General features: G+C 38.7%; 2 protein-coding genes across 2 annotated transcripts in view; both read left to right on the forward strand.

Annotated features, from left to right (window-relative positions):
* The window catches only part of hpse2 (heparanase 2), a 49,584-nt gene extending 38,084 nt beyond the window's left edge, over positions 1–11,500 (forward strand). The window contains exons 7-12 of the mRNA XM_054600504.1: positions 346–439; positions 1,487–1,593; positions 1,813–1,927; positions 5,225–5,370; positions 7,597–7,743; positions 10,408–11,500. Of these exons, the coding sequence (XP_054456479.1) occupies positions 346–439; positions 1,487–1,593; positions 1,813–1,927; positions 5,225–5,370; positions 7,597–7,743; positions 10,408–10,570 (772 nt within the window). The 3' untranslated portion in view covers positions 10,571–11,500. The remainder of the gene's footprint in view (positions 1–345; positions 440–1,486; positions 1,594–1,812; positions 1,928–5,224; positions 5,371–7,596; positions 7,744–10,407) is intronic.
* Positions 11,501–15,181: 3,681 nt separating this feature from the next.
* Positions 15,182–25,028, forward strand: hps1 (HPS1 biogenesis of lysosomal organelles complex 3 subunit 1). The gene is made up of 18 exons (XM_054600285.1): positions 15,182–15,502; positions 17,555–17,745; positions 17,860–17,994; positions 19,768–19,910; positions 19,994–20,102; positions 20,966–21,126; positions 21,278–21,380; positions 21,483–21,567; positions 21,675–21,733; positions 21,825–21,992; positions 22,212–22,391; positions 22,882–22,958; positions 23,051–23,188; positions 23,411–23,475; positions 23,650–23,795; positions 24,467–24,580; positions 24,703–24,785; positions 24,866–25,028. The coding sequence occupies exons 2-18, from the start codon at positions 17,629–17,631 to the stop codon at positions 25,026–25,028; spliced, it is 2,046 nt and encodes a 681-aa protein (XP_054456260.1). The 5' UTR covers positions 15,182–15,502; positions 17,555–17,628.
* The last annotated feature ends 309 nt before the right edge of the window (positions 25,029–25,337 follow it).

Genomic DNA, 25,337 nt, shown 5'->3' on the forward strand with positions numbered 1-25,337 from the left:
TTTGTTGTGTACTACATCTATGAGACAATAAAAAACAATATAGCCTTAGCCAGTAGCCTCTTTACTTAAATTAGCCTTTTTTTGTTCGTTTTTATGTCCAATATAGCGCAGAATATACAATGATATTATATAATATATAGTTTTAATTCCACATCCTAACTATAAATTTGAATACATTTTAAATTTAAGTTATACAAGCTCAAGCTCCAAACAGGTTAGTCAGGTTGATGGATGGATGGATGGATGGATGGATGGATGGATGGATGGATGGATGGATGGATGGATGGATGGATGGATGGATGAGAGTATTTCTCTGACAGCATTTTCCTTGCATTCCCATTACAGTTATTACATGGATGGCAGAGTGAACAAAGTGGAGGACTTCCTAAAAACGCGTCTGTTGGACACACTGACAGAGCAGATCACTAAAGTCACCAAGGTACCTAAGTTTCACTTAAACTCCTTAAATTTAACTCAGTTTATATACACTGTATGTAAATTCAAATGTATAAATCCACATGAACTATTTCTGAAGCGTCTGCTTGATGCATACCATAGGTCTGTTCTAGAGTTGCCCTGTAGATACAAGGTTTGGACAGTGTCTGGTGTATATTTCAGAGATCATACATCGGGTCGTTCAGACCATCTCGATACATACAACAAATATAAATCCATACATTTGCATATTATTTGAGTTTGCCAAGTCATGCATCAACCCGTAGCTAGTTTTTGTGATGATAAGGCCACATGTGCTTACCACAAGAGAGAGCCTTCAGGGTGAAGTGGTTGTCTCCACCATGAGGTAATCTTATCAACACTAGCTGCTATGGCAGACTTGCTGACTTTTTAGACGTGAGCAGTGCCAAAGAGCCTCAGGGAAAAATAAATACTCATTCCCAAGAACAAAACAGGGCAGCTGTGGCACAGAGGGTTAAATCGGGTCATCCCTTAAACACAAGGTTGGCAGTTCAATCCCTGGTTCCACCTGTCTGCATGTACAGTGTTCTTGAGCAAGACAATGAGCCCCACAGCAGCCCTATGTTTCTTACGCTTAGAATGGTTTAAATGCAGAGATCTAAATTTACTGAAAGTGATATTCTTCTGTGGATTACCAATCATCTGAAATGAGTTAGATCAGGTTTTGTATTATTCTGTGTGGTTCTTTGGGTTTGTGTGTCTATTTACGTACAAGTGGCTTATAACCAGCTGTATTAACTTTCCATCAGTTTTCAAAGACACTAAAATTCAGTCAGTATCAGAAAAGTTTTAAGTGACACAAAAACAGTTCCTCAGCACTGTGACAATTTACCTTTCTTAATCATATAAAAATATATGATCCTATTGTAATGGTCCTTGACATAAATTTGAATAAAAATGATACATTGATTCAAAAGACCCAAAAGTGAAATCCAATTGGAGCTTTCACAAAATTTATTTCAGCGTGGATTTTGTTAATACACCTGCGTTTCTATCACTCTCCATGCAGGTTGTGAACACACATACTCCCGGTAAGAAGGTGTGGCTGGGTGGACTGGGGCCGGCGTGGGCAGGAGGCATCAGCAATCTCTCTGACACATACGCTGCTGGCTTTCTGTAAGTTCTGTAATCATGCCGTCGCTGCTTCAGAAACCATTGTAGTGTGTTCTGTAGATAATGGTACCTTTGATAATTATGAACTTAACCAGCTGCACAAGATAAGAAAAACTTCCAAATGTTCCCAATGCTTTATGTATTATTTGCAATCAAAGACTCTGCTGTTGGATTCCTAATATGTCTTTTCTGTGTGTTTTTTTGATCATATTATTATTCCAGGTGGGTGAACGCGTTGGGTATGGCTGCTGTGCAGGGGATTGATGTTGTCTTGCGTCACTCCTTCTTTGACTACGGATACACGCACCTTGTGGACCAGAACTTTAACCCTTTACCTGTGAGTGTCTCAATTTCAGTTCAACAAGAATTAGAACAGCTATTGGTTGTCATTGTCACAGCCTCAGTTTACCCTCCTTCCTCACAATAACAAGGATGTGAGGTCAGCAGTTCCGTTCCGCTCTGGTCGTTTTTTGTACCAGACCCAGTGCCTCGATGGCATGTCTCGCTCTTTCCCGTGGGAGCTATTAGGTGAGATGAAAGCCGTTTAGTGGTGATGAGTGCTTAGACGAAATGCCATGTAACCTTAGCCCTTTGTCAGTAGCTCAGGACAGTGTCACTGCTCCCCTCAACCCCCATCGCAACTGTGCGCTTCTCTGTGCGGGACAGTCGACCGGTGAGAGATCTGCAACCTGAGATGCTGATCCACAGTCATGTTAGTAAAATAGCCTGCAACACTGTGTGAAATGGAACTACCCAATCCCAAGTTCCTCCGTGGTTTGGTCTGAATCATGCAGGGACAGAGATACAACAATCTAAGTCCACAACTCTGAATTGGTCATCTGATATACTCTGTTAGTTGTGCCCGTCTGCCTTTGAAGGGGAGAGAATTTTAACAACACAGATGTGAAGGAGGCCAAATTATAATGTTCTAATGCTCCTTTATTGTACCTTATACTGATTTTTAAGTCTTGTCTTTGTCATAAACTGATCTAATTTTCCTGGGGGGACAAGGAAGTGTTAAGTAGTTGTAAAATTCTACCATGTGCCAAGTTCATAAAAAAGATTTATTAAGTTTGTAAAAAAGTTTTATTAATCTACGGCAGAGCAGTGGTGAGAGGCCTACATTAAGGGAATGCCCAGTAAATAATTGTTTCAACAATAAAGGAGAAAGATGATGGAATCAAACATTTGTTATTGTTGAAGATTTTTTCGTTATGGCTTTGGTCAGAAATAGCTGCCAAAATGAGTATTGGCAATCCTAACATACAATTTTAACCGCTAATGTTATTGGGCTCATGCACTAATCACTTCTACAAAATCGGACAATCATTTTTCATTATGTCCCTCATTAGTTAACTCAAGCTGGCATGCACTTTCTTCTGCCTCACTTCATCTATGAGATATTAAACAATTGAAATGGCTTCATTTTTCTTCGCTCTTCGTCTCCGTTATTTTTCTCGGAATTAATTTCTCCCGCCACAATCACAATGCTTTTAACATGGCTGGATGTCTATGTGCTCCACCAGCTTACCTGCTGAGAGAATTCACTACAGGGCCAAGCTGTCTTCTGCATGGGAAATGTATGATCTACCCCATCTCCAACATTCCACTCCCCCATTGGGAGAATCCATTTAAAAGTCAACCTCTTCACCTTTTTCTAAAGTTATCCGTTCCCTTTTTCTTACTACATCATCCTTTTCTCTGATTTGTTTTGTTCACACTCTACAGAAGGCTGTTGTCTCCTGGGTTGTAAACTCCTAAACTTAAGTGAACAAACATTCATTCTTTGAGAAACAGATATATTGCACAATGCTCCTATTTGAAAAGATTGCCCATCAAATGCTCTGAAGAGAAAAAATATTTACTACAGTTGTCTAGCCCTCACATACATCTCAGATACAAAGAAGGGAGATAATGCCTCTGTCTAATCTCTCCATGTTGAACCCTCAGACTTGTGTAGCTTCATGACTGCATATTGTTGGTATACTTGTACCTATTTTTACCTTTTCCTGGATATGTTTTTCTCTGTTTCTGGGAAACCCTATTAAAAAGAAGAATGTTTACATCTTCATGGATCTAGTAAAATTAATTAAACAAAAACACTGAAATGTTGAACTTCCCACTAGATGCAGGGTAATAGTATGACCTCATACTCAGATCTCTGGATTCTTGTGGATTAACAGCATCTCAACCAGGCAGTCTGACTCTCATTTGTCCTATTTAACATTAAAGGCAGATTTTTTATTTTCACTCTTAGCATCCTTATTTCACTCTGCAGTTGAGGTTTGGTTTCTCTGGTATGTTTTTGCTTTCCTTGAGTCTTTGACATGTAACTAGTTTACTTGTGTATTCCACTTTGTGTCTTGGGGCTAAAAAGACAGGCAGTTAGACAGAATAACAGATTGTCAGACCGCTGAGGGTTCAGGACCTCTGCTGATATTTCCCCCACCAAACAAAATACAGATATATGTCCCACCAATTCCTGTTCAGGTCGGAGATGTTAAAGGAATGGTAACCAGCCAAGGCAATATTCAAGATGAAAGTTCACCAAATTTGAAATCCAATGCAAATGTAAAGATGGGAATTTGCTTCGCCCCTGTGCTTGCATAGAATGGAGGTGAACGGGAGGCGAATGCTAACACACCTGAAGTTTAAAATATATCAATCTATTGCTGGTTTCTTTTACTCGAGTTCAACTCCAGACTTTTTTTTGCGTTGTTTTATACACTATGTAATCTTGATAGATCACAGTTCTGGCCATACATTCACCCATCCATCCCTCTGCCTGTGGACAACACTACACAGTTCCATACTGTGCTCTGCTTCTTCGATGCCTTGGCAGCAAATTAAGTTAAAGCCTGCATGGAAAAAAGAAGCCCTTAAATGTTGCCATATGCAGGATTGCATGGGAACTTCCTGAGGAACACATGTTGTTCTGGGTCTCTTGGAGAGGTGTTGAGTCTGTAGAGTGAGGCACAGTATGGTGGACCACTCAACATAAAACAGCAATTCATGATGGAGCATAATATTTTGTACAAATGTCATATTTAAAACCTGTCAATTGTAAAGCGGTCAGGGGTTGTTCGATACAATGTGACATGTTACATGGGGCAATCAGCTCCAACTAAATGGTGTGTGTCAAAGTGCTGACACATTTGGACTTGACATTTAGTGGAATATATCTCTTTTTTCACCCTGTCCCAGACTAGCTGCTATGTTGACACATTCTTAATTTTCACAGTTTGCGAAACTTAATCTGCACTCACCAGGGCATTTCATGGCTGATGAAACGAATGGAGATTTTAGCAATATTTTGTTTCATGGGATTCGCGAATCCACCATTGCTGTGATGAATGGCCTCTTTAAAAAAATATATGTTAGATTTACCCTTGCATTTAAGTAAAGTAGAGTTGGCAAAGCCTTTAAACTGTTTCCCTGCCTTCAGTCAGTTCAAGTATTTAACACTTCCTTTCCACACCTGCTTGTTTTTGCTTTGTATTTTAAAACAACAACTAAGTGAATCGTGTCCTCAGCATAATGATGATAAAATGAACCAACACTCTCATAAAAGTAATGTAACCAAATGTGTGTGTGTGTGTGTGTGTGTGTGAATGCGATGGTGTTGTCCTTACAGGATTACTGGTTCTCTCTGGTCTTCAAGCGTCTGGTTGGTCCAAGGGTTTTGGCCGTGCGAGTGGCTGGACTGCAGAGGAAGCCGCAGCCAGGACGAGTCATACGAGACAAGCTACGTATCTACGCCCACTGTACCAGCTACTATAAGTATGTGCTACAGCTTACCCACCTTGGATCAGTTTATGATCTGCACTTTAACACAGTGAGAGTGCACATTTTCATGATATACTGTGGTTTTCTTTTTTTTCCATTTGAGTCTGACAGATGACAAAGCACACATGCCCTCAGTCTTTCAGTGATGTGTAGCAATACTTGAATGTCCTTGAAGATTTAGATGGAAAACAGACTGCGTCGGATTTAACTTTCTCTATCCTGCAAACACCTGAGGCTCAGTGTCTGGTGGGGACGAACAAAATCCCCAGCCGGCCCATTCGGCTTCCCATAAATAAGCAGACCACAGACACCCGCTCTTTCACAGCTCAGAGCCTATAAAACTTAACGGGTATCAATTATCAGGTGTGTGGGTTCTGTCCCCCTTCCGTCAAAGAGACGCTGAAAGGTGTGCGAGGCCTTTATCCCATCTCAGATTGGCTGGAGGGGGGTATTTGAGGGGGAGGGACAATAAGGAGGTCTGTGTCGAGGGGAGATAAAGAGTGCCACCATGACCTGTTCAAGGTTATCATTTAACCCAGCACCAGAGTGCTGTCAGCACCAAGCTAGACTTACGGCCTTATTCTAGACAGGGCTCGTTTACAGGTGGAGCATCTCTTAGAAAGATAGCGGAGCGCTGCGAAGATAGATGGTTGATAACTGGGCAGGACTTGCATAACCAACACACACATGAGGCCTGATGACATGCATGCAAATATTTGAAATACTTTTCAACAAGTCGCTTGGGAGTAAAGAGATGCCCATGGCAGGCCGTGCTGCTCGGCTCCACTCAATGCACCAATCTGCCATGGACTTATTACATTACATTACATTACAGTCATTTAGCAGACGCTTTTATCCAAAGCGACTTACAGGAAGTGTATTCAACTTATAAGATCAGACAGCAAAGACCTAAAGCAGTCCGTCCTGAAGGCAAAGTTTCAGTTGCCATTATTTCTGTCAATTTGTGGTTTTACACAGTCAGCCCTTAAGTGGACGACCATTGTAGTCTTATGGTTTGACTGTACTGTGTAAGACAGCAAAGACTGTAAATGTGCTCAGCCAGTCAGTGGTTTGAAAAGTCTTTACAGATTAGATATTTGACTTTCACTGCCCTTTTACCCCTTTTAGTGGTTTGCATCGTACTTTTTTCACTTTCCAGCGATGCTCCAACATCAAACAGCATCAACACATGTTTATGTTCCCCGTTTGGATCGCTAAGAACCTCATCATTTAAAAGGCCTGAGAGGTCATTATCTCTCCCTCCATCTAACCATCTGATCCATCACTTGGAACAATCGGTCCGTGTTTCTCAGAAACAAGGCTGCAAGAATTTAACACAGAGCCAGACACACAGCGTTCCCATCAATAGTACACTACTTTATTTCTCTCGGTAAATATATTGGTCCTGCAGGGTTGATGAAATAAATGGCTCACCCCGAGCAGAAAATGAAGATAAACATTGAACCAAAAACCAAGATTGCTTTATAGATATGAGATTTTGGAGGTGGTAACTGGGAGAGATGTCTACCAGCCCTGACCCTGAACACCAAGGCCCACATGTGGTATTCACTACAGCTGTGTTGCCTTTGTCTTCGTATCTGGGCCCTTATTAGATTTTATCATGTTTGTCTTATCTGTCTCGCTAAGTTATTTACCTATGGCCTGTATCCCTATCAAGTTGTGTCCCCAGTGCTTTGCTCTCAGCAGAGGGACTCAATCACTGTTGTCGGAGTAACTCAAGAAGTGTTGCCCGTCGCATTCATCTGAGCCTGGGCTACACAGCGACAGGTTTTAATATTGGACACTGTACAAGAGAAGCAGATTTCTGCATCAGATAGCCTTTATAGGGATGATATAGGCTTTGAAAGTGAAATGTGGTTTATTATGGTTCATACTAAATATAGATGATAACTTGCCGCTGGAATTCCATTCTTGCGCATGCTTTATCTTACTTTACTATTTTTCGGCAAGCCTTTTGATCCAGATTAGATCAAGGAGTTTTGGTTTGATCCTCTTACTATATGTGATAAAAATATCAAAGGCTTTCTTTTCTTTGTAGTCATCTTTAATTATAGAGGATTTTATCCAACATGACAATGTAATATATAATGAATCCCCATTAACAGATGTGGAGAGGAGACTTTTTTTCTTTCTGATTGTGTTTTCTTAATATAAAGAAAAATGAATGTGACATGTTCATTATTCTCTTTACAACACCAGTCATAACTATGTGAGAGGGTCCATAACAATCTACATCATCAACCTGCATCGGTCGCGAAAGAAAATCAAGTTGGCGGGGACGTTACGGAACAATACCGTCCATCAGTACCTGCTGCAACCCTACGGCACCGACGGACTCAGAGCCAAGTTAGTATCGCTCTTTCTCCGTCATGTACCATACATAGGCATCGAATAATTGTGTTCCATCCAATAATAATAACGTGGTTACAGAGTATCTCGTTCCATTCATCAATGCTGATCAAACAATATATATATATATATATATATATATATATATATATATATATATATATATATATATATTGTTTGATAAAAGAATAAAATAATTTATCCATTTTATATATATATATATATAAAATGGATAAATTATTTTATTTTTGCAAAGGTGTCAAATGCGTTGGGACGAGGAATATGGATAATAAGAATTTCATAAACAACTTTATGGGTCTTGAATTTTCTTAAAAAATGTTTTTTAAAATCTTAATAGGGTGTTAAACACCGGCACTTGCAACGCTGCAGTGACTTTAGTTCAAGACAACTGCGATTGTTTGACCGAGCTATATAATTCACACTGGGTTGGCATGTTGTTTGAATATACAATCAAATATGCGCTTACAGGCAATAACTTCTTCCTGTCTATTTAGATGGTAGATAGCTTAAGACAACATGAAGAATAATAAAAAAAAAATAAAGAAAAAAAAAACCCTGTTCCAATTTCACTGAAGAACCATTGGGGCTTACTATTAATTCAAACTATCATGATAAATTGCACTGCTTTCTTGAAACGGAAATTAGTTTTATTTAAAAAAAAATATTTTGTCAGTGTGACAGACAAAAGTTTAATGAAATATACACATGACATATGAAACAGAAACTATAATTTGAATATGTTGCAGATTTTTTGCTGTTTCGTGAGTGGGAGTATTAAAAGTATTTGTTTGCATGTATGAAGTGTGAAGTGTAAGTGCCAACTTCTAAACTCCTTCACAGAGATCCAATGTGTTTTTTTGAATGTGTTTTTATAGCCTGCAACAGATTTTTTATCAATGGATTTTTATTTCCTTTAGTATTTATGCTATTTACACTCATAATTCTGTGCACAAGTTTAACTATGATATATTGCACATCATGAATAAAGGTAATAGAAGTCATATTGCCTTAAATAGTCCCTTAAATTAAATGTTTATGCTTTCAGTCTCGTCCTCTCTCCTTTAAGCCTCTGGCCTGTTATTCTGACTCACACTTGAGCCTCAAATCCTGGAATAACAGTATAATGACTTAGGACTGTGAGTGTGTGTGCATGTGTGTGTGTGTGTGTGTGTGTGTGTGTGTGTGTTAGTTATACGATACCGACATACGGCCTTAATGGCGGGTCAGGCATGATCCTTCAATAACAACATAACGACAGAGGATGTTTTAGGTGTTAGAACAGGATTACAAGGCAATTAATAGAAAAGAGAGCTAACGATGGGCCTTTTTCAGGCCTTTAGTGCTTTCCTGTACCACAGGCAGCGCAGAGAGACTTTTATGAAGAATTTAGCAACACCAGATGTCTATAAATTTGTGTGAGAAGTGGGACTTTTTAACGCCGGCCAAGTATACAGGTCCATGCATGTTCAGGGGAAGCTTTGAGCGACTCAGTTTGATTTATAACTTCTCCATATTGAGCAGGATTTAATTTGATATTTTATTGAATTTGAGGTTCACATAAAAAATATCCAGACCATTGGCTTCAATCATTATAATATTGTGAACTTTACTGTATAACAATATAATAATAAATGTTAACTAATAACAGCAGCACTTTAAAGTTGAAAAGTTGTGTGTTTGTAATGCAGTGCAAAAAACAGTTTAAGGAGATAATTTCTCTTCAGAACATGATTTATTATGTAACATATAATAAAAAGAGAAACAATGCCTTTAAAAAAAAAAAGGGAAAAGTCCTGCTCAAGCTGACTGTTATTCAGGAAGTTTCATGAAATATTTCTGCTCAATTTTTAAAGTCTTATTAATTATTATAAATGATTTGTGTTTTATTTACCCCTATATTTGACCCTAATCCATCTGTTAAAGAGTGAACCTTACCTTACAACTGTTCCATGTTATAGCTACTCTAATAATATTTCATGATCTATTTTCTATTTTTTTAATAATAAAAAAAAAATGTATGCTAACAGGGTTAAAAGAAAAAGAAAAGCATTTTTAGCTGTTTGCAATAACACTATTTATTTTATTTTACACTGTGAATTTTGCTGTTGAATATACAGTATTATGTTTGTGTCTCATGCAGTGGTGATTTTAAGGAACATTAGAAAATTATGAAAAATTAATAGATTATAGTGAATAAGAAAATGGAACAATTTTTCTTTAAAAACTGTATTTCAAATATTCGTATTAGTACTGTAAACGTTTTTGTAGCTCTATAGCTCGTACAGCAGAGAGTAGTAGTAGTAGTAGTTATTGTTGCAGATGTAAAATATTTTCTTTGCTTGAAGTCTTAAAAATATACTATTTCAGTGCAGCTGACTCAAAACTGTTCACTCTACAGATTCCACACATTTGCAATTTTGTAACAACAGCGCCTTCAAGTGTACATTTGACAGAATCAAAACCCCTAAAGACTGAAGCTGCATTTTGCTGTCTTTTGTTGATGGGGTTGAAAAAACTTTATTTACGGACACATCTTTATTTCACATTTTCACCAGTTTTATGTTTCAGAAGGCAGGAGATGAAAACGTTATTTTACTTAACTAATGCAGTCTGCATTTCCTGCTTTCCATGTTTTTTCAGATATGTCCAGCTGAACGGGGAGAAGCTGCTCATGGTGGACAATGAGACATTCCCAGAGTTCAAGCCTAAGACATTGAGGGCTGGACGGACGATAGCCATGCCTCCCATGACCATAGGCTTTTATGTCATCAAAAACATTAACGCATACGCCTGCAGAAGATAGCACTGACCCACAAACCATTCCCCAGGTTGATCCAAAGTCAAAAACTGTGTGCCTCTTTATGCTTTTCTTCCTCTCTGGGAAAACACAGGGAGGTCAGAATACCACTTTGTTAGGGTTTTTGTGTTTTACTCAAGGACACGTCAATAGAGTGTACAATTGGCTTGATTACAGTACAGTCTGCTATTTTTTCAATGGTAATATTTAAATGACAAATAAACCCAGACCTTTCCTTGTTGTCTTCTCTGCTCTGACAAAGAAAGACTTGCCCAAGAGTCACATAAAGAGGGCTGCACTGAACACTTTTCAAATCTTTTCACCAGCAACTCCTATAAGGGTACCAAACTTATGGATAGTGATTGTTTTGTTACTTTGTATAGAGTTCTGCAATATCATAAAAGTCCACATTCTTTGACTTGATAAAGCTATATTTTCTAATCTTGTATTGTAAAACCTGAAGTTTGTTATCTCTGTGTCTGCCAAGAGTTTTATTTTCCACTAATCTTTCACTGACCAACTGAGAGAAAACTCATAAAAGCATACACACGTCAACTTCAGTTTGATTTGATAATTTCCACAAAGAGAAAATGCCATGGTGTGTGTGTAAGGTCATGCCTTGACAAGCTAAGTGCTATGTGTGAATGTGTGTGCATGTGTTTTTTTGATAAAGCTACTGATGTCTTTCCAGTCTGTTTTGCCTCTGAAATTATACTGTTCTTTCCTTTACATATCAAGTGGCAGAAAGGGAAAATCTGTTTCTTTTAAAGGGCGTTTTTGTATGTTTTCGGTATCATTGCTTTTCTGCTGCAGGTTTCTAGTGTTGTGTGGCAGCGATGCATAGCTGAAGAACAGTGTGAACCCATTCACAACATCTGTCCTCACATGCAGCCTACATCCAGACAAAATCTCGGTTTTGCTTCAAAAATATCAACTTTTCAGGTGTATTTTAATCTATCTCACTATCTTCAGTGTGATCTCACGTTTTATAGTCCTCTTATGCTGCTAGGGTTTTTTGTACTGAATATACATTATATATTTTACATAATTTTGTACAGATTTACTGTCATATATTATTAGATAAAGTATTGTACATAAAAAGAGTGTTGAATATAAGTGATTTAAGCTTGATATGTTTACTTACACACAGTACACATCTAATTTATACTTTGCTTTGTCTTTATATTTCTATTATAAAAGTCTCTGTTATGTTAGTGGTACTAATGCCCCAACTCTAAAGAAAAATATCAAATCATTTGTAATGAACAATTGTGTGATTGATGCAAATGTCAGAAGCGTGGACAGTTTCGTTTTTTTCAAAAAAAATGAAATTGTCTTAAGATGGTTTTAATTCACAACCACTGTTTCACATTTATTGAAGTTTTATTTCATAATATTTAAACATCTTATATAAAGATTGGCTTCTTGTTCTCAAGACGAAAAACAAAGTGAGTAAGGATTTTATTGTGTTCTCTATTTTGACATGAATTAGAACAATGATAACATTGCTACACTCTTACATAAGGGTTAGATAAGCTGGAGCAGGTTCCCTGCCCGAACATGTTAAATTTAAAGAATATTTGTTCATTGTTGATGTAGGGATGTTCATATTTCTTATGGAGAGCATTATTTTATTATGTAAAGTGTGCCTATATATTATTTTTTCTTAAAAAAAGTTTACATTGATAATAAACACCTACAAATATCTAGGAAGTTGTATTTGTTCTGTATAAGCTTCAGTCACAGTGTCAAATTAATCATGCCAAAATCTGCACTAAAGCAAGAAATGCATTCCTACTCAGATTTTGAACTGAACAACATTAAACTTTGCTTGTAAACTCACTAGTTGCATACATGAGAAAGCTACATCCCATCATGTGAATTAACCGAGCAATGACTCTTCAGTGGTTCTCGGGATGTAACGGATGTGCAGAAACACATGGTCTCGAGGAAAAGAAGAAAAAAACAAAGAGATGAGAGGATATGATATATGCCCACACGGGAATAGAAAGAATAGCAGATATGCCCTTACAGAAATAACCTATAAATAAAAACTGCCACATTCAAGCACCATCCTTACACTCTTAACACACATGCACAAACTGTTACACTCTGAGGCCCCAGATGTGGAAGCAGCTGGAGCAAGTCTTTGTAGTGAGAAGAGTGCTCTCTTGTCACTGCTTGATTCAGCTGTTGATGGGAAACATGAAGCCAGGATGGGGCTAAACCTCCAGACCTCAGCTTTGGCTCAGATGGACTGAACCTGGTCCAACCCTGGCTCCGTGTCTGCTGATGCATAGACAACTGAGATCTGCTTGGTAGGATCATGTCGAAGGGAGATGAAGGATCTTGTGTGCACTTTGACTAAAATGTTTGATCAGTTTCTCCCAGATGAGCATTGTATGTGAAAACTGCACTGCACTGATTTCTATGGAAAGCAGGAAAAAAAGGTTCAAACTGTACTGAAGTTTCATGACAGTGAGTCGTTAACACTGGCGGCCCTTCAAGAGCCGTGATCCAAAGCATGTACCTTCAATTATATGTTTTGTTTTGTTAAGTCCCATTTGTGGGGAATGGGCTTTAAGCCTTTATGTATTTAGCAGAAATGTTTGTTCTCAGAAATTAACTTCAGGAACGGTCTCATTTTGCATGCATTCACTTCAAACAGGCCGACATTGTTGACACGTATGAATCAAACCAGACTCGTTAACACCTGTTCCATTTAATCGAGGGTCTTACGAAGAGAAAAATATTATACATCATACCATGAAGGCCATACGTGTGTGCACATTTAGATGAATGTCTAGACAGGCTTTATTTTTAAAGCACGTGCAAACCTGGAATAACAGAGTGAGAGAGCAGAAGTGCTAATGTACAGAGAGAGCGAGAGTTGTGCTGCACTTTCTCAAGAAAATTGCTTGAAATCGGTTGTCAGTGTTCGTTTAAAATGTTCTTAGATCAGTTACATGTTTGATACGTACCTGAAAATGTAACTGTGTTCCAGGGCAACACATGATCTTAATAATTTCTAGTTTGAAACTATAGCTTACTAAAATAAAAAGTATGTTTGTTGAGTAAATTGAGTTCTTGACCTGTGAGATAATAGCTTACCAAAGCGGTTTAGATCAACAGAGGCCTTATAGTGACATTCAGGATCTTATCAAGCCGATCCATAGAAACGGTTGCGTTTGTCACACTTTACTTCATATAAGCCTGTAACTTGTGATAACAACTGCTGAGCGTCACTTCCACTGGTAAAATCTAATTGTGTTGTGATTTAGGCAGACTGCACCGTGTCTGGCCACTTCTGCGTGACAGTGCCTCTTTAGCGGAGGTAACTGTTACCCAGGCCTGCCTAACACTGTTTATACTCGGTGATCCATTTTGAGACATGCAAGGCCCCCTTTCCCCTGTTAGAATACACCGAGGATTTCATGATGTTTACTCTGTATATACAGGAGTCAGCTTAAATAAGACTTCCATGGACGCTGGATCCACAGAAAACTGATGGACTAGATTAGACTCTGGCCCACAACGGAGAACTCTCTTGGCATTTTGGACCATTTTGAACCAAGCAAGGTTAATAAAACATAAATATTTATGTTACTATGAGGTTCTTTGCTGAGCTCAGAAGCCAAACATACAATCTGTGCTGAATATTGTGATACAACACAGATTTGTTATAGCCATCAAAACATTCTCTGAGAAACAGCCTAGTGTTTGGTGCGTGTATATCTGTGTATATGCAGAATATATATAATGTATGTCTGCTAAGTTGCTCCCTCGATGAAAAATGTTTTAATATACAGTACCATTCAAAAGTTTGGACACATCTTCTCATTCAACTACTTTGAAGAATCTAAAATATAAAACATATTCTGGTTTGTTGAGCAATTGTTTGTTTACCACATAATTCCATATGTGTTCCTTCATAGTTTGGATGTCTTCAATATTAATCTACAATGTAGAAAAAAATAAAAATAAAAATAAAGAAAAACCATTGAATGAGAAGGTGTGTCCAAACTTTTGACTGGTACTGTATATGGGACGTTCAATATTGAGTTTATAGTGTATTGAGAATTTCCTATTTTTCCAATAAATAATGGGGTTTTTTCCCATAGTAGTGTGTTAACGTTCTGCTTTGCTGCGTTTACTTGTCTTATACATTTTTAAATGGAATTACTTTAAATACACAAGACATAAGCTGAGTGCTGGGACTTTTTAATGTATTCAGGTCCATGTATGTATCCACTCATAGCGTATCCTTATTGATAAGAATTCCATTTGTTGTCTTATCAATTTAAAAGTTAATTTAAAAAAAAAAAATCCAGCCCACAGGCATCAATCTTTGTATTATTGTGGTCTTCATCATTTCTCTTTTTCCTCTGTGTGTAAAAAACAAATAAAAAATAAAAAATCACTAATAGTGTTTTCAGATTTTGCTCTGTGTGGTGTTCACACATATTTCACATGTGGATTACTTTATTAGGCTTACTTTTCTTAGCAATTTGCACAACATGGCAAACTCGACGTCAAATCTCCATCTCATCCATTAAACTGCATTCCACAAATACCAAAGCAGCCTCTCAGTCATGTGACCCACTTTAGGCACCAGCGCGTGATTTCTTCACCAGGCTCCTGGATGAGGGCAGCCCATTGAGAAGGACATGCACATGTACTACGAACTCTGATCCAGGAGCGGTCTCACAACATCCTCATAGCTTGCCATCAAATAACTGTTGTTAACATCAGCGCACACACTTCCTGCTGCTGGTGTCACATGACCCAGCGTTGTGTGTGTGTGTGGGAGGAAGCAGGTTGGGTCGAGACCAGATAGCAGCCGCGATGAACACGTCCGCCAGCCGAGGACAGCTAAAGCTTCGGACCACAGAGACACTGGACTGAGATGCTGTGATCATCCGTCGCAGAAAACACAAAGTGAGTCGTTCCAGTGTAACAGTGTGTTTGTTTTGTGCATGGACAGACCGCGTGCATCAAGGAAGTTAAAAGTTAGGGGAAGTAACTGAGGGCTTCAGGTAAAACACGGGATGTCATTTACGGATTGGAACAGCTTCTTCTAATAAAAAGTATTTAATTGTTCGGCATCAGCTGAAATAAACCATGTGACCTACACACAGGCTCATACAGTCAGTGGTGTAGGAAGTGTTATTCATAGCCTTTACTTGGGTAAAAGTGAAAATACTGTAAAACTACTCGTAAAAAGTATTTTATTGAAATTGTCACCTAAAGTAAAAGCAGCCCTATGTAAGTACTCAAAGTATCAAAGTAATAGAACTCAATGCTGAAAAATGTTTCACTTCATATTCTACCATTAGATTATCATTATCCATGCATTATTGTTAAAGCAGGATTTTACTGTAGTTTTTGTATCAAATTTCAACTAATGATTATTTTTATTATAGATTCATCTTCTGATTATTTTCTTGTTTAACAAGAGGTTGCTTGGTTTATAAAAATAGTGAAACATGACAATCACAAGTTCTCAAAAACCCAAGCGACAACTTCACAATGCTTGTTTAGTCCAACCAATAGTACAAAATTCTAAATGATAAAAAATACTTAAATGGATGAGCAGAAAAACTGCACATTCGTGAAATGCTTTTGTATGACACAGGACTCAAACAACTTTCAAAATAGTTTCCAATTCATTTTCTGTCAATTGGACTAATCTCCTCAGCTGTTGTATTTACTGTTTGGTAGTTTAATATATAAGAAATCATTTTTTTTAAGCTCTTCATATGCACAAATCTTAATTTTTAAAATAACTTAAACCGTCATATTAATGTAATAATAATAATCATTTATTCGCACATAAATTGTACAGTAGGAAGAAGCAAACATAATCACATGCTCGCTAGGAGACTGATCATGGTCTTGATGAATGAAGTGAAAAGTACAATATTTCCCTCTGAATGTAGTGGAGTAGAAAGTACCTCACTTCAGCACTTGAATAAATGCATTTAGTAATTCCGCCAACTGCATATAGTTACACATGTGATTGTGGGAAAATCTGTATATTTCTGAAAATGTACATTTGTTTCATGTATGACTTCCCATGTACAGTTCATATTAGATACAGCAGATATTAGGTTATCAGTACTGGGTTCATTTCAAAATAATTTCAAAACGCACACTCACAGCACATTAACATGATCGAATGCATTTGTTGAGGGTTGAGCACTGCAGGCTGTGTGCACGACTTTGGTGATGGTTAGAAAATTAAGGAAGTGTTGCAATCACGTTTGTTATGCCTTTTTAAGACGGTGAGACTAGACCAGAAAGATTTCACAATAGTATTTCCTGATGAGCATTATCTAATTAAACACCTTTGCGATTCTGCTTTGTGATGTAAATATGTGTCCAAATGTAATCCGATACCTTACAAAGAGTTGTTTTAAAAGAAAAAAAGGTACTCTGTACTAAATGTAAAAGATAGTATGTTAAGTTTAATGTTGATTTAGTCTTTGAGGTTCTTTTTTTTTTTTTTTAAATATTTGGAGTAAGCCGATTTCAGAGAGCAATAAGTTTACAAAGCTCAGTCACCAACTTATCATCAAGTTAAGGCTGATTTCACTAGATCTCCAAGGATGACAAAGTACCTCAAAAAGCTGAATTAGAATATATCTCTTGCAAATTGCATTTCAAGGTCAGTGAATGGGAATACACAAGACTCTTATATGTGCTTTGACTGACAGTGTCCCGAAATCCTTTACAGTTGGCATTTTTGCCTCTGACCTTACTTTTTTTTTTATCTATACTCCCACCAGAGGTTGTCCTTGATAAAATATCAGCTCTTAGATACTGCTTATTTAAGGTCAAAGAGCAATAGAGTGTGGGAAAAAGTTTCTCCTTGCTTTCAGTTTCTCCAGTGGCGACAGTTTTATTATATAACTAGGCCTGCGTGAAAATAATGTTCCAGACTCCGTTTCATATCTTTTGCTTCAATACTTTTGACCTTTTTCTTTATAGCACAATGCATGTGGAGAGGTTGGCGTAAATAAGGCAGCACAGCAAAGCAAGACAGGAGTGCATCTGTGGTCCAGATGAAGTGCTTCCTGATAGCCAGTGACAGCGCCGAAGTCCTCTTCCACTGGACTGACCCAGAATTTCAGCAGAATGTCCAGCAGCAGTATGGGGCGTCTCAAGAGGACGGCCAGGGGGTAAAGAGGAATAAAATATACAGATACTGTGTGTACGCCTTTAAACTGGCTTCCTGTAGCTGTTTGAATAACTCATTACCTTCAATTCTTTCCTTTCTTTGTTGTGATGGTCAGCTTCCAGCCTTCGAGGACAGCATCAGCACTCTGTTTGCTCCCATTATTATCTCCTGCATTACCATGGTGGACAGGCTGGGTGAAAGCTACACCTCCTTCACCACAGAAAACAACCATATCTACATCCTACACAAGGTAGCGGCTGACTTCCTCAACAGTCATTTTTTCAATACCTGCACAAATCACGAGACTGCTTTAACCACCCATAATCAGTAAAACATAAAATGGCAGTGATTTTGTGACTGTTGACCTTGTTTTAAAAAGCCTTCATGTGTAAAGCAGATTCCTTCATTCTTGAACTTTGCCTGGCCAACAGCAATAGGACTGTGACCTAAATGCAGGGCGCTCTTACAGTTAAGCGTCATGTTTATCATGTGAGTCTTGTTAAGGAATCAAACCGGGCTTTGTCCTCCTTCAGCGCATGAGCGCATGATATACTTTGCTTGTGGTCCATTTAGTTTCAGCAGCCTTTGAAGTCTTTCTCATGCAAATGTTTGACTCCCTAGAGCAGTGGTTCTCAACCTTTTTTCAGTGATGTACCCCCTGTGGAATATTTTTTCAGCCAAGTACCCCCTAACCAGCGCAAAGCATTTTTGGTTGAAAAAAAGATGTAATACACAGCGCTCTGCCATCAGTGTCTGATTTATTAAACTGTCAACACTGAAGATTGCATTGTTGCATTGGATTCAGTTTATGAACTTACACTTATATTTTATTGAATATTTATTAAATAACTATTTTTAAAGGATTTTTGAATGGATGCTAATTTTAAATATATATTTTTTAAATCTCACGTACCCCCTGGATTGCCTTCACGTACCCCCAGGGGTACACATACCCCCATTTGAGAACCACTGCCCTAGAGGATAGTTTGAAACAATCATGTTGTCCGTTCCCCTTTCATAAATTTACATTTTTATCCAGTTTTAAGCCACATTTAAGGCTACACTTTTTAGATCATGGTTGTTCATATGTTTTAAACTATGCGTATGATGTCAGCCAACACACACTTGACCTTTTAAGCTTAACGTTCCCCAGACCGGAAAGCCTGCCCAGGCTACATCAGGCTTGTTTTTAGCTTTTAGCTTTTAGCTTTGGTGCTAGCGTAGCTAGGCAACTCACAGTACACACGCTCCACCTACTACTCTGGCAACATTCACTCCGGTTCCGCCAACCGCAAGGTCCGCTTCTCCGCAATAAACAAACTTCTCAAACCTGTGGACAATCTCTCCCACTCCTTCACAGTAGAGAAATGTAACTCCTTCCTGTCATTCTATGAAGCAAAAATTTGTGGTTGAATTCTTCAACCAACTGGCCACTCACCTAGACTCCAACCAACTGTATGAACCATTTCAATCCGGATTCAGATCTCATCAGAGCACGGAATCCACCTTAATCAAAGTCACCAATTACCTCCTCCTCTCCTCAGAGGAGCACTCCCTCAACATCCTAATCCTACTAGACCTCAGTGCAGCCTTCGAACCATCAACCTCCTCCCTCCATATCACTGGCACCGCCCTCTCCCGGTTCATACCTCACTGAACACCACCAGTTCATTAGTATCAATTAATTCAACTCTGACACAGCCCAAGTCTCTCAAGGTGTCCCACAGGGTTTGGTACTCGGTCCCCTCCTCTTTATCCTCTACAATGTAGCATATAACAGTAGGAGGGGAAGCATGTAGAGTCTACATGCTTCCCCTCCTACTGTTATAATGTCACCTCTCTGCTTTGTTTATATTGTTATTGCGTTTATTGTTGCAGTTTTTAACATGTAAGGTTCCTTTGAATACCCTTTTAAAGCGATATACAAATAAAATGTATTGTATTATTATTATTATTATTATTATTATTATCTTTACTTCATTTTCTATTTTATTCATAGCAAGCTGATTTGTGTCCTCCCCAGTTCGACGAGTGTCTCTACATTGCTGTGAATGGAGACGGTGAGGAGGGAGAGGGTGAACTGAGGAGGAAGATCTATGTGATGAAGAAGATGATCGAGGTCATGTTTGGCATGGTCACCCTCAGCAGTAACCTCCTCAGGAGAGAGTAAGACATTTTGTGCAGTCCGTCTTGATACCTGACCGTTTTAATAGGCATCTGGTTGATATATGAACTGGGTTTGTCACCAGGCTGCGTCCTCAGGACACGGAGCAAAGAGAGCGGCTGTGGAAGCTTCTCCAGAGCCTGCTGGAGACCTACAGCCACCTCCGAGAGAACGACCAGAGCTTCTTAGTGGAGGTGCAATGCTTTGCTACTTTATACATCAGGAAAAGTGTCACTTTATTTTGTCTTGTTTCAAAAAGAAATTAGGTTTGGTATAGATTTTATTCTGCAAATGTTTTCCTCAGCAGATTATATGGGGTCAAGACAATACCAGAATACAAAGCTTTACAGCGGAGTGCACACGCTTGCCAATTTCATGCCGATTCAAGCTAATATCTTTATCCCCACAGGAGTCCTGTATGACTCCATAAGATTTAGAATGTGGAACCGTTAACCACTAGATGGCAGGAATGGGCAGGAAGTCCAGTTTAAATAGGTGTTTATATTATATTTTTGCCTCCCTATACCTTTTTTTTTTTTTTTTTTTTTACAAATTATCTGTGCGTTTAACTATGTCTGTTATAGGTCTGTGATACTATCTTTCATTTTGTGTGTTTAGGAGGGAATGACAAGCTCATGGTTCATGTCTATAAGGCTGTCTACTCAGCTATTCAGGGAAACAGTTATAACTTCACATTTAAATTGTTATTCTAAAAATGTAGAATTCTGTCCTATTGCATCTAATCTGTAACTCCCTATTTTTCTAAGTAACAATATGAATATAGGTTGGATTCCCCTTTCATAAGTACAATGCCTTGGGAAAGTTTTTCTTTGGTTAAATAAATTAATCATACCCCTAAAAAACACTTGACACACCAGCCATCCTTTAGTCTTCTTTCCCATTAGAGACACAGGTCATTTTTGGTCTACACTATTTTAAAAGCCAGTTTGTACATGTTTAAAGGTCAGATCACTTTCAGTACTCAGGAAGTGATGTAAGCAATGTTTAAGATTGCCATTAACACTGACACTCTTGTGTTGTCTCCTCCCTCTCTCAGGCAGTGGAGAGGCTGATCCACCCCACGCTGTGTGAGCAGTGCATCGAGTTCCTGGAGCGCCGTTTAGTTCAGCAGCTGAACAGCAGTGTAGAGCGAGCAGGAGAGGAGGTGATGCACGCCTTCATCCTGGTTCACACCAAGCTCCTCGCATTCTACTCCAGGTACATATGTGTCCATAAACCCTTCACATTTATTCCACAACTTGCACTATTTCTTATTTATAACTTCTATGTCAGGGAAGAGGCTTCATTATATTTCATTTAAGATTTCTTTATCAAAGATGCCGTCTCTTTGCTCTGCCACTCCTTCTAGCCGCAATGCGAGCACACTCTCCACCTCAGACCTCCTGGCCATCATCATCATGGCACAGAATATGTATCCTAGCAACACAGACCTGGATGATCCAAATCCTGAGGTAGAAAATGCAGTCACATGGCAACAACAGAAAAATGTTGGTCACCTTGTTTCTGATTGTTTATTGTCTGTTCCTGTGCACCTTGTGTGTTTGTCTGTGAAGGATGTTGAGAGTACATCCGGCTCTGGTCATGAAAGCTTTTACACTCCAGAGCCCTCCCCTACAGACAGGGACTCGAGCAGTTCAGGTGGGTTGTGTAGAACAATATGTGTATTCACATTCAGTCAGTTATTTCTCATTTAACATTATAACAATGGCAGTAACTTGTATGTTGTCTTCATGTTTGTATGTCAGGAGACAAGCCGGTGAGAGGAAGTACACCTGTGTTTGAGTTTGTGGACCCTGACGTCCAGGTGAGAATGTTTCTTTCTAAGACTTAATCCTGATTCAACGCAAAATAAACAAAATGAGACCTGTCGACTTGATGAATTAAAATGCCTTCAGATGGCAGAGGACAGCTTGCAGACTCTGGAAGTTCCTCCGCCCGACCCTTCAACCCCTCGCAGAGTCTTCCTAGAGGTGTCACTTAAAGATGGGCTGTATCCCATGATGCCTCACTCTATGTACTGTCTGCCACTGTGGCCTGGCATCACACTTGTGCTGCTTACAAAGGTTTGTGGACACCAACACAATTCAATGTTTGTACTACTGTCATGTAGACACAACGTCCTCCCTCTCTTCACATGTTGTGGCTGGTTGGCCAGCAGGGGGCGGCCTTGTAACACATTTATCTGGACTTATTTAAATACAGTTTTATTCAGTGTTCACAGTATACACACACATCTTTGTTCCCTTGTTGAACCACCTAAGCATCGAATTTTATATCGTCAGATTCCCACCAGTGCAGTGGCCATGTCAGTGTACACGTTTTTGGAGGCCTTTGCCAAACTGGAGAAACGTCTAGATGAAGGCCAAGAAGGATCTGCTGCTACTAGAGGCCATCCGACTATCCATGAAGTCCGCAACAAACTTGATAAATTTATCAAAGCCCTAGGGCCAAGTGAGATACAGGTATGTGTTTTTACATGTACCAACATTTTGTGCAAAATACAAAGCAAAGGTTTTACATCTCACCAAAACATGCCTACCATCCTAAAATAACATCACCAAAATAATTTCTACACATCAACTATATGTACTTTAACATATTGCGTTTTTTTCCGAACACATAGTCTGTTATAGTACTGAACTTTCAACCTTCCTTCAACCGTCCTTTGTTATTATAGTATAATTCATTCAAACAGTTTATAGTTCCTGTATGTGCTGAAGAACTACACTTAACTGCACCACGAACTGTGGCTGTTTTCTCTTGACACACACTGAACACACACTGAATATAAATATCGATTGATATAAATCGAGGTATTCAGTGTGTGTGTGTGTGTGTGTGTGTATATATATATATATATATATATATATATATATAGTTATAGTTATATATTTTTTATATATATATAGTTTTTATACTATATATGGAGCTGTTCCTTTGTTTTCTATCCAGTCTGGGCAGTTACAAAGGGACTGGACAGAGTTCAAGAACTTAGCCTTCGCCAGAGGAGGACCGGGGTTCAACAAAGAGTAAGTCTTCTGCAGCCCTCTGCTGGCTGAAATGCTTCACAGCAAAGCAGTTTGATGCCTATTTCAATGATTACATACATTTTTTGTTTTAGTCTCATTTTATCGTGTAGGAAGATGAAGACTCAGCTGTGTGGGATATACAGACAGTGTTTCCTCCTTGAGTATGGACCAAGTGACATTCCTCAACGTCTCTCCCCCGGTCTGCAGGAACGAGCCCAGACCATGGTGAAGTGTGTATCAGTCAGCCCAACATCTCTTCTCACTATAATTGTTGTTCATTTATTTGTGACATTTTCAAATCTGAATCCATTGAGAACTTTTGGAACTAGTTTTTAGTACACATATACCTGTGAGGCAGTCCACAACAGCATCATTAATTGTTCATGTCTGTATCTTCTTTCTTTCACTTTCTTTCTGTTCACTCATTTTCTCTCACCTTCTCTGTCTCCCAGAGAGAAACTGATGGACTGGAAGGACTTCCTGTTGGTGAAAAGCAGAAGGAATATCACTATGGTGTCATATCCTGTCAGCAAAATAATCCCGCTCCATGTGATGCCTTGTTGTGTGTGAATTTATAATATCTCTGGAAGTGAATGCATTTTTTTTTTCCAACATGTAGACGCCTCGAAAGCTCTTTAAAGTATAACTCACAGTTGTCCTGAGTGTATTGATCTTGACCCAGTTGATCTCACGTACCTGGAGGATTTCCCAGGCCTCATCCATTTTATCTGCGTGGACCGGTCCACCGGCCAAATGATTGCGCCATCGCTCAGCATGACGGAACGCAACACGTCTGAGCTAGGGAAGGGACCAGTGGCTAAGTTCATCAAAAGCAAGGTCAGTCATACTTAAAGTACACCACTTAGAACTAACGACTATGGCGTTAAATTGCTGATCGATTGATATAAATCACGCCAGAAGCCGTTCAAGTCTCATCTTAGTCTGTTGATGCTCTCAGGGCAAAGAAACGGTAATATTTCATTATAAAATTAAATAAATAATTTCACGTGACTGGTTGGTTACAACATTTATTCGCTTTGATTTGTAAAAAAATAATTTATTGCTTAAAGGAGCTGTTTTACATTTTGGGAAACACTTTATTTGTTGTTTTTTTGCAAGATTTTAATGAGAAAATAGATACCACTCTCACATCTGCGCTTAGCTTAGCTTAGCATAAACACTAAAATCAAGGGGGAAAAAGTTGCCAGACTCACGGCAAAGAAGTAGTCCTGCCCATAACCGCTCTATATTCTAATATTAACACTATGTTTTTTGCAGATTAAATAGAACATATAACATCTTTATAAGTGAGCTTTCCAGTCTTTGACCTAAGTTAAGCTATGACTGTGTCTAGCTTCACATTTACCGTATGGTTGAAAGAGAAACAAAGCAAATAAGCATATTTCCCCTAAAAAAATGAATTATTCCTTTTTAAAATGCTCACAGCATCAATAGTTAATTAATTAACAAATCGTAAATTAATTTCTCCTGACTAATCTATCCTGAAGGTGTGGAGCCTGGTCAACACAACACAGGGTTATCTCCAGAAGGGTTACTCTACAGTAACATTGCGAGACGGAGACTTCTACTTCTGCTACTTCCTCTGGTTTGAAAATGAAACCGTAAGTTACTGGAATGTCGTGTTTTAGTATGCATGATTACACCAAAAATCTATTTAGCCCCCTGGAATACTGTAAACGTAAAAAAATACAGCATCCTATAAGCTGTTCATCTGATCAATCAGGGCTTCAAGTTAGAGGCAGGGGACATACCCATCCTTCCGGATGACTCTGCCCCCATTGGGATGCTTGCCTGGGACTACTACAGGTAAACTGCTCATGCCAAAAATAGAAGTGATTAATCCAAACAAGCATGCTGCTGACTGTAGAAAGGAATGTGTCCTGCAGGAAGCTGCTCCGGTACTACAGCAAGAATCACCAGGGTGAGGTAGTGAAGTGTTACGAGCTGCTGACAGTTCACCTGGGGGTCATCCCCGCTGAGATCATCCTCCAGCACTGCAGACATCTGGCAAGCAAACTGTGGGAGCCTTCACGCAATCCACTGCTGTAGTTGCACCCACACACTCGAACTGAGTCACAGTAGCCAAAGTACTTGTTTATTGTTTTGCAAACAACTGGAAAAAACAGTCTCTCACTCTCTATAGATATATGGTGTCCAGCTTGTGTTTCATGTTTCCACCTTTTTCATGGTGTGTAAGGTTATTTATCCTATAATAAATTAATTAGTTAATTAGAACACTTATGAACACAGTCGAACACCAACATGCACTGTTATGTGTCTTGTATGAAGTATATTAAGAATATCTTGACTTTTGTAATATATTTTTGAATACTCACTTATGACCTGTTTTCTATTTAT

Source organism: Anoplopoma fimbria, chromosome 6, assembly GCF_027596085.1.
Source record: "Anoplopoma fimbria isolate UVic2021 breed Golden Eagle Sablefish chromosome 6, Afim_UVic_2022, whole genome shotgun sequence".
NCBI classification, from domain to species: Eukaryota; Metazoa; Chordata; class Actinopteri; order Perciformes; family Anoplopomatidae; genus Anoplopoma; species Anoplopoma fimbria.

Excerpts from the sequence above, each read along its gene's own strand:
- hps1 (XM_054600285.1), top strand. The coding sequence starts at position 17,629 with ATGAAGTGCTTCCTGATAGCCAGTGACAGCGCCGAAGTCCTCTTCCAC. Across the intron at positions 22,959-23,050 it reads GGACCGGGGTTCAACAAAGA|TCTCATTTTATCGTGTAGGA; the intron begins GTAAGTCTTCTG and ends TTTTTGTTTTAG. Across the intron at positions 23,796-24,466 it reads CTAAGTTCATCAAAAGCAAG|GTGTGGAGCCTGGTCAACAC; the intron begins GTCAGTCATACT and ends TCTATCCTGAAG.